We start from the raw sequence: 14,810 nt of genomic DNA, 5'->3' as shown, positions 1-14,810 counted from the left end.
TACTTTTTTCATTTATATAGCCCCAAAGAAATTTATTGTTGAAACAACAAACAAACAAAAACCAGCCTAGGAAAAACTTTCTGCAATATTCATAAAGCAAGAATTTTGATTTGCCCATATTTAAATTAAAAATATTTTAGTGATATCATTTAAAAAATGGTCTATCACTTACGAAAATGTCTCTTCCTTTCCCATTAGAAACTTTATGGCAGAGGGTAGTTCGTTTTTTACGATGAAGAGGTAGCTCAGCATTGCTGAAGGAAAATGAGAACTTTTTTAGAAAGAAGATACAAGGCTTACGTTGCAAGCTACGTAAAAAGTTATCAGCCCGTTCTTAGACCAACCGTCAATAAGACACAAAGGCAACTTCAGCTACTCTAGCAGGATTTGTGGCTTTAAATAAGTGACTGCTGTCTCTGCTTTACTTTCCCTGTGCCATTTTAGCAATGAGGATGATAACTGCTTGAATTATGTTAAAATTCATGCGGCCGCTTAGCCACCAGAATTAGTTTCAAGTTATGTATAGAAGAGCATGTTCTTTTTACCTCCAGTGTTCTGTAGAGAGGTGGCTCCAAAGATTACTGAACTTCCCTGTGGTGCCAAAGACTTGTTCCCCCAGCTTTTCATATACCATGCAGCCTATTTAAAAATCAAATTTGAGAACACAAGAAATGACAGGGTTCAGAAAGTTAAAATAGTCAAGATTTTGTCATTCTACTGACAGTTCCCCAAGGTACTGTGTGCCTTTCTCAAACTCACACAAATAGTCATTTTGGCTTTGCAGGGTTTAAGGTATCCTCATTACAAAACAAACTCTTGACATTTTAAAATGTGAGACGCAACCATCATTTCTCCTTTTTCAAGTTGGCTACCAGAGCATTACAATTAACCTATTAGGTCATAAGGCTTATTTTTAACTACCTCTACTTTACAAAGGGGAAATTCCTTCTGTGATCTTTGTCTTCAGGTCTGGTACATATCATTAAAATACATATTTGATTTAAAAAGATCCTAATAGTTGAAACAAAAAGATTCCTTTTGAATTAATGACTGATTAGGCTAATAAGGAATTATCTTAATAACATCCCATCAATGCCTCCAAGTTCTAAATGTAGTAACAAGCTTAGACACATTTTAATAACCACTACATACAAAATCTAATCATTCATAAAATGCAGTTCAAATACATGCAACTCATAAAAGAGAGTGGAAGACTAATCTGTCAAAAGCATAATTTGTCTGTAGCAAAATTTGAAAATGTTCAACTAGCTCATCTCAATAAATACTAAAATTCTAAAGTATTCGCTTTTTAAAAAGTGTTTTATTTCTTTATAACTGTTCAGTTCATATTTTCCAAAGGTTCATGGAGAGCAATATGGGGCAGGCTATAATTAAACCTTTGTTTAATTTCTCATAAGACTGGTGTTTAAACTAGTCAATGGTTAGCTCCTCAATTTATTATAAAATGTTCCAGTTAAATGGAGTCATGTATACATAATAATAGCTGGCCAGTGTGGTTTTAGCTAATGTAAAAGTCAAAGAATTACAAACATAATTCAGTGTCCCAGAAATAGAAAATAAACACTTCAGGTATTACACTGCCCAGAGTACTTGAAGTCTCTTCATAGCTTGCTCACTCCCACATTGCCTCAGGAGTAACATTTTCTGCTTGGTATATGCACAAGAGAATGAAAGGTCTGCTTACTTTTAAAACCTTGGAAGCTATAATATAAAAACATGGAATCTTTGTTCTGGATTTATAAAGACCTGAGAAAAAACTGAAGCTTTTAAAATGGAGTCATTTTAAACTAGAAAAATAGGTATATAATTGAGGGTTCACTTTAAGTGACAACATTATTTCCTCATTGTCCATGACAATTTAATTTATATTTTGCTGCAACTGTTTCTCTAGATAAATACTCCCATAGGTCTTCTAATCACTCTAGGTCAAATTAGTCTTTCTTTTTAATAATCAAATTGCTGTACAGAGAGAGATCATTTGCTCCATAACGTCACCATAAAAATAATTCACCCTGGTTTTAACAAAATCAAACATGTCCTCAGCTTACCTGTTTCTTTTGAACAGATCAATAGGAGGTTTATTGAATATATAGACAGCAATGTCACTGAAGTCAAAAGAACCCTAAGGCAAAGAAAATAAATCTTGTAATAACTAGAAAAGAATATATTCTGACATTACAGTTTAGAAGGGCAAAGTTTTATTTGTATGGTTAACACAATTTGTTAATAGTATCCAAATTTTGGAACCTATTAGTCATCCCTGTTTTAAAATCCTCAATAAAAATGTCCTACCAAATAAAGAAGTGCTCATTAGAATCTGAGTAACAGTTCAAATTCTTCATGTAATTCAAAGCCCAAACAGCTCTCTGGGAGCATTTCAGTTGAGATGACTTTAAAACAACAATATGAAAGAAAGCTTTTGTAGTCTATGTTGCACTCTCTGTTATATCCGGGTGAGAAAGTGTGAGAATGGGGTGGTAGGGCCAAAGGGAAAGGCTGGCAGTGACCTTAGGAGAATGACCACCTGACTTTGGGCAACTTGTTTAACATTTCCCATCTCTGGATTCCTTGCCCATAATATAAAGATACAAGCCAAATGATGTCTAGGGTTCTGTTCATCTATCACTTCATGGCTATTTTAACATCTATATATTGGGCTAATAATGTAATTTACTTTTTTTGCACCTGGTTCCTCTTAGCTGAATAAGCACCCCTTGCTAACTAGTGGGAACATTTGACAATCAAGTATAATGAAAAGACTTTTTTGAATGATGAACTCATGTTTTTGTTTTAGTACATCTGGCTCATTATCAAACCCTTCTCAAGAAAAAGAGCAATTAAAATGATGTGGGAGATTATATAGATCATTTCTGAAACATTTGGTTAAAACAGACATGATAATTGAAAATAAAGCCTATTTATTAAAAAACAAGAAAAAAAAATCCAGTCTCCAAATGAAACCACTCACTTCCTGATGTGGGAAAATATATCCCTAGAACAATACATTACTGCAATTGACTCTACGTTTGAGTCATTAAAAGCAATTATTTTTCCACCAAGTGCTGTTGAGAGGCACTTGGCACATCATGCAGTTCGCTCTGCGTGGGTTGCTTCCACCTGGCCCTTCCCCCTCCCAGCACACCTGTTGAAGGCTGCTCTAAGCCCCAGCTCATATGCTAACTCCTCAGTCGCCTTCCCTGGCCCCAGGCAGAATGACTGCTCCTCAGCTGTCTATGATCCTACTGCGTTTTGTTTCTCCCACATACGAGGCAGCCATGAGGAGATAAACCGGGTGTACAGAATGGTCAACAGCAGAACAGATGAACTGCCAGAAACTGGCCAGCAAGCAAATGAGGGGCAGAGCTCAGCAGAGGCAAAACAAACATTAGGAGAAAGAACAAAAGACCTAACACTTTGGGTAAAGGCCCAGCTGATCTGCCAATAAAGGGGAATTTAAGTTAAGATATGATTGATAAGGAAGTGCATTCAGATCTGGACTTATTTCCCTAAAATCCTTGAGTGAGAAGGCTGATTGATATGGTTTGGCTGTGTCCCCACCCAAATCTCATCTTGAATTGTAGCTCCCATAATTCCTGGTGGAAGATGATTGAATCATGGGGGCAGTTCCCCCATACTGTTCTTGTGGTAGTGAATAAGTCTCACAAGATCTGATGGGTTTTTTTTAATAAGGGGAAACCCCTTTTGCTTGTCTCTCAATTCTTTCTCATCTGTGGGCAAGTAAGATGTGCCGTTAGCCTTCTGCCATAATTGTGAGGCCTCCCCAGCCACGTGGAACTGTGAGTCTGTTAAACCTCTTTTTCTTTATAAATTACCCAGTCTCAGGAATGTCTTTATCAGGAGCATGAAAATGGACTAATACACTGATTAAGAGGGTAGGTCACTTATTATCTCTTCAGGTTGAGGGATGTGAGAAACGGAGAGCAAGTATTTATTAACCAACCCAGTAGTTCTGAGATATGTAATGGAACAGGATTTGATATGCTCTGTCACAGAGTAAGATACAGGACCTAATTGTGGCATGATTTTTTTTTTCCATCAAGTAAGATAAGCAATATTTATGTCAAAGAAGCAAGCTTTGGGTTTCCTGCAGAGTTCATTCGTGTTTTCAGGGACACAACACTAAGTAGCCACTTCTACATGAACATGTGACAGGCCCTAGAGGATTTCCGTGTGGCACAGAAGAGTGCAGGCTTCCTAGCGGGAATAAAATAAGTGATATCTTAGGATGAGCCAGATGCAATTCGGGAGTGACCATGTGCCCTATTGGGTCTACTCTGCTGGGACCAAAGGTGACCAAAGGGATTTTCTCATGGGCCCAAGTCTAATGTATAAAGAGTATGACCTTGTAGGAACTATCTATGTGCCTAGCAGGAGGGGATAATTATGAATATTTACCTAATGATTTACAAAAGGCCCTAACCCTGGAGAACTCAGTATTTATTAGCAAAAGAAACATTCTAAGGAAACATTTGCTGTGTTCCCTCAGTCAGTAGCCCCCGCAACCACATGGTTCTTGCACATGGCTGTGTCTTAACACAATCTATGTGTTGAATCTCTTTGTAGATGATGCTTGTGGCATCTGGCCCTTTGAGCACCATAAACTGCTATACCCCCTTTTCAAGTGGGAGAAAAGTGTTGATTAGGGAAGAGTTTAGTAGTGTTCACTTATCTTCCTCACCCCACTTAAACACAACAGAATGAGGTGCTCCCACAGTGATGCAAACAACCCCCTCCCATGTTTAAGAGACATAACATTGCACCTCAGAGTACTCAGAGTCTGACAGTTTTGCCTTTTACTGTCTGATCTGCAAAGACTCTCTTCTTAGTCCTTTCCCAAATGTAGATCTTCTCTTCTAAGACTGAAAACGACTATAAAGGAAAACCCCCTTTTCTATCAGATCACTAAGAGGCAAACTGTAAAAGTAAAATTCTAAGAATACTTTAGCCTATACCAGAATCTGGCATTAATAGGATTAAAATTTAGAAAGTTTGCCTCCTTGTTCAGATTCTTAGAAAGAAGGACTATGTTGTCTAGTTGACTCTAATAGATCCTAGACAGGGTTAGAAAAATCAAATCATAGATGTCTTGAGACACAGAAACCATGACACCTAAGAGAAAGATGAAAGAGGAATAACTGGACAGAACGTATTGACTTGTTTGAACACTTCTGTTTAGAGCATGATTATGCCCCTAATTGTCCAGGTAGATATCTGTACATATAATTATGGTTTCCTGGAAGAGAAACACATGCTGGGATTCCTGTGCTAACACAGAGGAACACAAGTGATTCCTTTTAAAAATTTCATCTGGATGTAATTTAAGCTTCAACATTGTTAGCTACCGACCACAAGTATTAATATGGCTGGGACAAAAACCGGTTGCTAAAAAAGGGGTACTTACATGGGGACTACAGCTCAGTGATTGATAATAGGGCTGCCAAGGTGTTGATATTTCAGACTTATGTTCATCTTTGAGGGGAAGATCTAGAGCATGTAACTGTACATGGGTCATGGGGAAGGGGTGGCAAGACAGTTAGAATTGCAAAGAATGTGGTCAGGAACCTTCAAGAGTCCTTGTGTCAGCAACATTATGAAAGATGTGGTGCAGGACATTCTAGTAGATTTTTGAGTCTCCTGAGAAGAAACTTAGAATTTTAGACTCCTGAAGCAGGGAGAGACTTTCAGAGAGGACCTAGTCCAGCACAGGGTTTTCACCCAGGACGGGAAACCCTTATACTCCATGCCAACACACAGGCATCCAGGTCTACAAAGTGTCTTTTAAAAGGGGACATATTATGCAACCCATTCTGTTTCTGAAAAGTTCCTTGCCTGGAACTGAGGCTCAGCTGAAATCACTGTTGCTACTTCTATCCTTGGGTCCTCATTTTACCTTCTGGACCTATTTGAATCTACTTGAAATCTAACACCTCTCCTACCTAACAGTCCTGAGGGTGCTCATTTTAAGATTGTGCTCTTTAACTCAAACATCTTTAATTCTTTGAACTGTTCATCATGTGATGAAGTGTTTGGGCTGTTTACATCTCAGCGATGGTCCAGTTCCTCAACCATCCTTTTTATGTGCTGAGATGAACACAATGCTATAACATCAGATTTGGTCCAAACAGTGCAAAGCATGATAGGATTTTGAAATTCTTTGAGTTGGACATCTTTTTTCTTTCAAGATGATCTATTTTGGAATTCATTTTTATGGTAACCACACACTTTTCATTCTTTTTGAGCTTCTGGTGTGAATGCTACTAGGCTGTCTTCCTAATTCTATCTTGTGTACTTTTTTTGTTTGTTTTTGAAGCTAAGTGCAAGACCTATATTTGTTTCCATTACATTTTATCTTTCAAGTCTCATGATCTCTTCTTAAATTGTTGATCCTTTTTACTTATCTATTAACCACTGCATCTAACTTCATATCTTAAGTGTACCTTCATCCAAGTCACTGGCATCAACTGTGAATAGAACAAGACCATCTGGAAATGGCCCATTGTCCAGTCAACTGCTTGAAGCCTGGAAGTTGACCTTATCTCTCACCCATTCCCTCATCCTTTATATCTAGTTCATTGGCAAGTGCCCTATCATTTCTACTTCCAAAATTTATCCCAAATCCACAGGCATTTTGTTCCCATCTCCACTCTAGTGTGAGCCATCATCTTTAATTTCTGGGTAACTGTGATCATCTTTACTTGTCTCCCTTTACTTGTCTCCTCAGATCCATCTTCCACCCAGCAGCCAGAGTAATCTTTTTATTTTATTGTGTTATTATGTGTCTCCATCACTAGATTGTAAGACAGACCATGACAGTTTAATTCACCTATTTACATTCAACATCAAACACACACATAACAGAGTCTTCACTGAGAATCAGTGAATTTACAAACATTAGAATCTCATTGGCAAGTTATGTGAGATTGTGCCAAATATCTTAACTAAAATCAAGACTCCCTCTATGAAGATAGTCCTGTGATCTACTTAGCTCACCTTATCTCAAAAGATGATACTAGTTTAGTGACTATTTAGAAAAACTCTGTTGGTCTCTACAGAGCAATGTTTTCTGCAGTCATTGCACATAAACAAGCCATTTAATAATTTTCTCTACACTATTTCTTGGCATCTACTTTTTGCCATTTTTGAAAGTTGGGATTAAATTAGCCTATTTCTAATCCTCTGGGGATACTCTTGTTTTCCATGATTTTTAAAAAGATTTCTGATAGTGTCTTAGACAAAGTGGCATGAGGAAAAAAAGAAAAAAAGAAAAAGATTTCTGACAGTGGTCCTAGATATATTTACTCTTTTTGCTGCAAGAAAATTTTGACTCATCTTTTCAACAATGAACATCTAAACATCTATTGAAAAAACGTATTTGTCAATGTTTTGAATCATATTAACAGAATTGTAATTATTTGGTCTTCCATAGTTTACCCAAAGATTGTATGAATAATGTTATTATTATTTTCATATTTAAAAGTACCATATGCTAATAAAGTGGAAAGCTGTGACAACAAATAAAACCAAAACATTTAATGTGATTGAAATGTTTTATACAGTGATTGTGGTGGTGATTTCACAACTGTATTTGGGTAAACTTAACAAATCTCACCCTTTAAATTGGGAAATTTTATTGTATATAAAGTATATCCCCAAACAAACAAACAAACAAAAAAACAACCAACAAACAAAAACCAACCTCAGGACACTTTAAGGGAGACAAGACTGTATTTTAAAAGCCTAGCTACACAGCAACAAATCATATGACATCCTCCCAACACAGCATCAGAGGCTTTGGTAGGGGTGGAGGTAAAACAGCCGTCACTGCTTCAGATCCAGAAATAGCTCAGATGGGGGTGTTTGGGGCTGCTGTGCAGCTGAGTGCTTTCAACTCCTCCAGGACCCATTCCTCCCCCAAAGAAGAGGGAACCGTTACCAGCAGCCCTCCCTAGCATGACTCTCCCTTGCAAAGTTGAAAGCAGCTATTCTCAAACTTTAATGTGTGTGCGAATTAGGATCTTGTTAAAATGGATCAAGTCATGGGTCAGCACCTGAGATTCAGCATTTCTAACAAGCTGCCAGATGCTGCTGCTGCTACTGGTCCATGGACCTCCCTGGAAGCAGCAAGGCTGCAAGTGCTGAGTTCTGGCCATGTGGCGTATACATCCCAGTTCTTTCTGTTTCTCAGTCCACTGTGCTGTGTGCATCATCTGCCACACTGTTTGTGGTAAGGTGCTGTGCCAACACTGCAGCTCAGTTACCTGTAAACACAGACCCCACGGCTACCCAGGTAAGGTGGCAGTGAAGAAATCACTTACAGCTTAATCATTCTCATTGCTGTGCGATGCTGACTAGCTTCCAGTATGAAAAGTAAGGTCTCGTCTACTTTCTTTGGCTGACTTCCTCAAGCATTACTTTTTTTTTTTTCCCCTTGAGACAGAGTCTCACTGTCACCCAGGCTGGAATGCAGTGGTGCAATATTGGCTCACTGCAACCTCTGCCTCCCAGGTTCAAGCAATTCTTCCTCAGTCTCCTGAGTAGCTGGGATTACAGGTACGTGCCACCACACCTGGCTAATTTTTGTTATTTTTTTAGTAGAGAGGGGTTTCACCATATTGGCCAGGATGATCTCGAACTCCTGATCTCAGGTGATCCGCCCACCTCAAGCATTATTTGCTTCAGCAGGAAATATATTTAAATATTATTTTCAACCTCCCCTCCCCCATGTTTCACTCCTTCCAAAAGGGATCTGAGGCTTACTAAAATATGTAATTCTTCCTCTTCTAAATCCAGTTAGAAGCATAAAACTTTTATTATCCTCAATTAAATAAGCAGGCTAGTACATATAAAAACTCCTTGAGCTGGGGTAAAAGTGGTCTTTATTACTAGTCCTCTTTTGATCTATCACTGTCTTCTGTTAACCCACAGCCCTCAATCCAAAACTTTCAGACATGCTGCTGGTTGAGGCAGAGTATTTACAAGAAAAATTTAGAATCCAGGACAAGAAACTCAGACAAACCATAGGAAATGCATCAGTTCTGGGCTAGTTTAACTATCTTTCTCCACTCCTCTCTGCTGTTGCTGGCCTCTCCCACCCCCAATTATTCTAGGGGAAATACCTGTATAAAGATTTGAAAACACTGTTGAAGAGACTAGAACACTAGCTGAAAATGATGGAGGGGTTGGACAGTGGGGAGGACCCAACTGAAAATGGAAACCAAGAATTTGGTGTCGCTCTGTCTATGCTGTTGGAAAGCTCAGCTTCAGGGGTTTTCCAGGCCAGTGTGACAGCCAGCCAGTGGAAACAGGAAGTAGGGCATGAGTAGAAGGTTTAAGTGAGGGACCAGAGGCTCTCAGTGAGGCTCAAGGACAGGAATAGTGGTTTCTGGCCCAGGGAAGCAATGCCAATGGGAGACTTAAGGGGTGAGGAAAGAGACACAGAAGAAGAATCCTGGCTGGGCATGGTGGCTCACACTTGTAATTCCAGCACTTTGGGAGGCCGAGATGGGTGGATTGCCTGAGCTCAGGAGTTCGCGACCAGCTTGGATAACATGGTGAAACACTGTATCTACGTATCTACTAAAATACAAAAAATGAGCCGGGTTTGGCGGCCTGTCCCTGTAGTCCCAGCTACTCGGGAGGCTGAGGCAGGAGAATGGCGTGAACCTGGGAGGCGGAGGTTGCAGTGAGCTGAGATCATGTCACTGCACTGCAGCCTGGGCGACAGAGTGAGACACCATCTCAAAAAAAAAAAAAAATCTTTTGTTTAATGAGAGCTCAGATGGAAAGAGGCAGGCCCAAAAGCGAAGAGAGAGGACAAGGTGTTCTGAGTCCCTAAATTCATATGAAAATGTTGAATAGTTTGAAAAATTCAAAATGATCTTTTATATGAAAATGGGTTTTGTCAAGCTCTTTAATTTACCTTAAGGTATTCAATATAATTAATAAAACACTTTCCTGATCATTAATAATATCAAATGCTGGGGTATTCACTATATGTCAGGCCCATTCTACGCACTTTTTAAAATGCTTCACTTATGAGTAGTACTATTACTATCCTTATTTCACAGATAAGGTAAATAAGGTAACCAGGGAGGTTACATATTTTGTCTAAGGTCACACAGCTAGTGTCAGAGCACTCAAACCCTGGTAGTATGACTCCAAAGTCCCTACCCATCACGTTGCATTGTCTGTTAAAGTCAAACATCTAGAGAGGAATAACACTGTAAAAAATAAGACCTAAGCACAAAACAAAAATCTTAGAATGATATACGTTGCAATGTTAATAGAGCTTGTCTAAGGTGAGCCTGAACACTCTGAACAGAGAGACTTTGAGTGATTTCTTTATACTTTATTTCATTTATTTTATGCATTTTCAAAATGGTTTAATGATTATCTTAGTTTTACAATAAAAATATAAAGAACTTTTCAAGTGACCATATTATTATTTTAACCCCTTTTTAGGGGAGAGTTGCATTTGTTTAAGTCCCAAGCTTATTAATATAGTCCCTGTTTGATTAAGGAGATCACAAAACACTTACAGAAAAGAGTAGAAACATATAATTATTCAGTCCCAAAGTGGACTTCTTAGTCACTAAATTCTGATCAAATTTCAAAATTCTGAGGGTCAGAAGACCAGCACACGGTGACCTTGTAGCATGTGATCATGTATAATGCTTACAAATTAGATTAGGGAATTAAATGGGTGGTTTTAAAAGGCCAGGCAGGAAACAGGTGGAGACTAATTATTTGTACAGTTCATTCCATTTCTTTCCTTGTAGGTAAATCTAAGTTTTGTGGCACAAAGCTTCTCTTAAACTAGCCTCACTGTCAGTTAGGTATTTTGTTTTGTCTAGAAAAAGAAATATGCATTGCTGATGGCCAATTCAAATAGTATCTAATATAATCCTAAAAAGAAAGAGGAATCTAAAATAAGTATGCCGGTAAAAATAGAATTTTAGTTTAGTTGGTTCTTTGTAAAAAAGTGAAAGACAGGTCTGAGCTTAAATGAGGATGTTGTACCAGTAAGAAAGAGAGCCATGTACCACTACCACTTCCTGTTTTTAACCTATAGTGGGTAGAGGGTTGTGGGTTTTGTGGGTGCTCCATTTATAACTCTTGACACTCTTGATGTGTCCTTGTTCCTCTTTTCCCATTCCATAAGGACAAGTCATTTCCCTTCTCAAACCTAAATCCTTACTCTTTATCATACTCTAAAGATGTTAACTCTTGAGTGACAGAAAAACCCCATGTGACTTGAAATAAAGGAATATGCTGTTCTCAATGGGACTTTTTTGTAGAAAGGTGGATTGGGGGTTTCATTCATATTTTCCCATTCTGTTTTTGTGGTAACAAAGCACATTTAAGGAGAAACAGGAGGCGTAAGAGGAGCACCCAATAGACTTGTTGCTCTCCTCTCCACAGATATCAGTCATCTTGGGCAAGTTACTCAACCTCTCTGTTAATTTTAGTTTTGTAATTGCCCAATGGGTTCACCTTGCCTGCTGCCTAGACAGAACCAATTTATCGAGAGACGGGAATTGCAATGGAGAAAGAGTAATTCACACAGAGCCAGCTGTGCAGGAGACTGGAGTTTTATTGTTACTCAAATCAGTCTCCCAGAGCATTCGCAGATCAGAGTTCTTAAAGATAATTTGGCAGCTAGGGGCATTGGAAGTGGGGAGTGATGATTGGTTAGGTTGGATGTGAAATCATAGGGGGTTGAAGTGAGATTTTCTTACTGTCTTCTGTTCCTGGGTGCGATGGCAGAACTGGTTGGGCCAGATTACCAGTCTGGGTGGTGTCAGCTGATCCACTGAGCACAACTCTGCAAAATCTCTCAAGCACTGAGCTTAGGTTTCACAATAGTGATGTTACCCCCAGAAGCAATTTGGGGAGGTTCAGACTCTTGGAGCCAGAGGCTGCATGACTCCCAAACTGTAATTTCTAACCGTGTAGTTAATTTGTTAGTCCTGCAAAGGCAGACTGGACCCCAGGCAAGGAGGGTGTCTTTTTGGAAAAGGGCTGTTACCAATTTTGTTTCAGAGTCAAACCATGAACTGAATTCCTTCCCAAAGTTAGTTCGGCCTATGCCCAGGAATGAACAAGGACAGCTTAAGGGTTAAAGCAAGACAGAGTCAGTTAGGTCTGATTTCTTTCACTGTCATAATTTCCTCAGTTATGATTTTGCAAAGGCGGTTTCAGTTTCTTTATCTATAAAATGGGGGTGATTAACAGGGTTGTTATAAAGATCTGATGGAACAATGTACACTTTATAACTATCTTTTCTTTTCTTTTTTAGAGTCCTTTATAATATTTAAAGTCATCAATCTTACCTAGCCAGCCACACAAAAGGAGGCTGCGGGTGGCTTTGGTCTGCAGGCTGTCCCTTGCTGACCCCTGATATAGATGTAGATCTTTGATATCATGTGCCTGACATAAGGTAAAGTCTGTGGCCAGAGAACAAAGCAAAACTAACTGGCCCACAAAGTAGCAGTTTTCCAATTAAACCAACTACCATTCCGTGAGTAATAAAAGTTCAAGCTAACCTTGAAAATCCAGCTCTCTGCACCATACTTAACCTGCTCTACTGTGCTAACACACACCTGGCCTACTGTAAACCAGACGAGTAAAGGCATTCTACAAATCATGAGGTGAATAATGCTGTCAAACCATAGCCAGTATAGTTAAGTTGTCTGTTGCAGGCTAAGAAAAATACACTGTACCAAAACAGAGGTCACACTGTTGTCCCTGTATAGGACCAAGGCACCTGATGCAACTCAGCATAAATAGGATTGAGTGAACTCAGGGTGTACGCTCTTGTGCGTGCACATGTGTGCGTGCACACACGCGCGCGCACACACACACACACCCCTACTTTTCTGGGGCCAAGAGAATTGAATTCTTGGAAGCCCCTTATCTGATGCATCACAGATGACTCATAAACTAGCAATAGCTGCTCAACTTCTAAAAACAATGGGTGGGACTCATCTCCTACGCATCTACGCATGCCAACTATTTCTGTTTACAAAATAGGCACTCATTGTTAGCGCAACACTAACCACTTTCCCATTTCCCTATTTCTGAAAAGCTTCTTAATCCAGTGGATTTCAATAGAGTTCAATGACACTGCCACTGTCCCTTTTCCATTATTTCAAATGTTGGCAAGCCTGAATGTGCCATTTCTCCCTCTCCCGGGTTATTACTCCCAAACAACAGACTCTGAGGCCAACGATTTTTGTTGCCAGCCAAAGGACAATTTTCTCTTCAAATCATTTCTAAGGAACCGTGACTATAACTCAAAGAATTCTAAAAACAAGAAACTGATTGGCAAGAGGAAAGATGAATGTGACTAGCCCCGTGGACCTCCTAGGATCATCCGGAAGAGCAGGGTTTCCTTATTGACTTCCTCTTAACTGCTGTGTCTTTAGATCACAAGGTCTGGTTTGGTATTTCCTAAGGAGGCAAAGAACTGCTCACTTAGGAATGCGCAGAGGAGATGACTTACCATTTATAAGGAATAACTTGATAAATAGCACACAGACCATCTTCGTTGCCACTGAGAGCAAAATTATTATCTTGGTAGGTGTCATTCAAACTGTTTGGCATATGTATAAAGTAATAAAGCAATAATAGCTTAAGAATAGGCCCAGTTTGTATAAAGGTATGCTGCAATCTCACTGCAACTTAGTAGAATTTGCTAAAAAATATTTAAGAGACATCAGAAAGTGATGCTGGTGCAGTTGGTTAAGGATATGATTCTCCTGATAGAATGAGAAGACTATTTTTTGCGATGGGATAATAAAGATCAAATTCCTATAATATATGAGCAAGGACTTAGGGCAATGTGCTGATGGATCTATAGTTCTAATTCTATTTCTATTTGCTCCTTATGTAGGCTCAATTGTAAAACACTAAATTTAAAGAGAGAAGGAACCTGGTAGTCTGATCTCAGTTTACACAGACCCTTATATTTTTAGACTTATCCTTACTGGAAGGGGTACTTACTGGTTTGTTTGTAAACATGGATCATAGACAATACAATGGTGCATTGTTTTGCTGGTAGGATAATTACAAATGGCCCACAAAGGCAAATATTGAGAGACAGACAGAGAGACAGGGAGGGAGAGAGGGCCAGAGAATTCACCTACAATTAAGTAAACAATCCACCAAAGTGAAGGTAATTGCTGTAACTGACAATGACAATTACTGTCCTTTTCCCAAATAGCAATTTAACAACAAATGCCCTTTTGCAATACCAACTTCATCTAGTATTTCTTAGTAGTCTCAGAACTATTTTGAATTTTCAAATGAAGGAGGCATTCCTAGGAAAGTAGGCAATGAGCAGCCAGTCCCATCCTGACTTTGTGATTATTATCAGCACATTTCCACAGCCTACTAAAATTTTGAGGGTGAACTAAATCTTTCAGTTGATGTTTTTCCTCTCTGATAAATTTGTAACAATAATGAGAATCACTGTTTTGCCCTAAAGCCTTGTTTCTGGTTTTGCAAAATCTAATTCTTACATATCCATTCACTCATTTCAGTAAAACTTTGCTGAGAAGCAGCTACATGCAAACGCTGTTCTAGAACTTGTTAGGGGAGGAGGATGATTTCAACAAGGAAGAATTTGGCATTAATCCTGCCCTTGTAGGACTCAGCATTCAACAGGGAAGGTAAAATGTATGCCTAAAAAATGGAAGTGATACTTACTATTAGAAAGATACAAATTACACCAAAAAGGAAAGGAAGAGAGACCTCCCTTTCACCTG

General features: G+C 39.0%; 1 protein-coding gene across 1 annotated transcript in view; it reads right to left on the bottom strand.

Moving 5' to 3' along the window:
* SLC38A1 (solute carrier family 38 member 1) overlaps positions 1 to 14,810 on the bottom strand; it is an 86,999-nt gene that overhangs the window by 24,508 nt on the left and 47,681 nt on the right. The window contains 4 exon segments of the mRNA XM_030939971.1: positions 173 to 254; positions 546 to 582; positions 584 to 639; positions 2,070 to 2,143. Of these exon segments, the coding sequence (XP_030795831.1) occupies positions 173 to 254; positions 546 to 582; positions 584 to 639; positions 2,070 to 2,143 (249 nt within the window).

This window comes from Rhinopithecus roxellana, chromosome 10 (assembly GCF_007565055.1).
Source record: "Rhinopithecus roxellana isolate Shanxi Qingling chromosome 10, ASM756505v1, whole genome shotgun sequence".
NCBI classification, from domain to species: Eukaryota; Metazoa; Chordata; class Mammalia; order Primates; family Cercopithecidae; genus Rhinopithecus; species Rhinopithecus roxellana.
The sequence above is the reverse complement of the archived record's forward strand: the minus strand, read 5'-3'. Positions and strand labels throughout refer to the sequence as shown.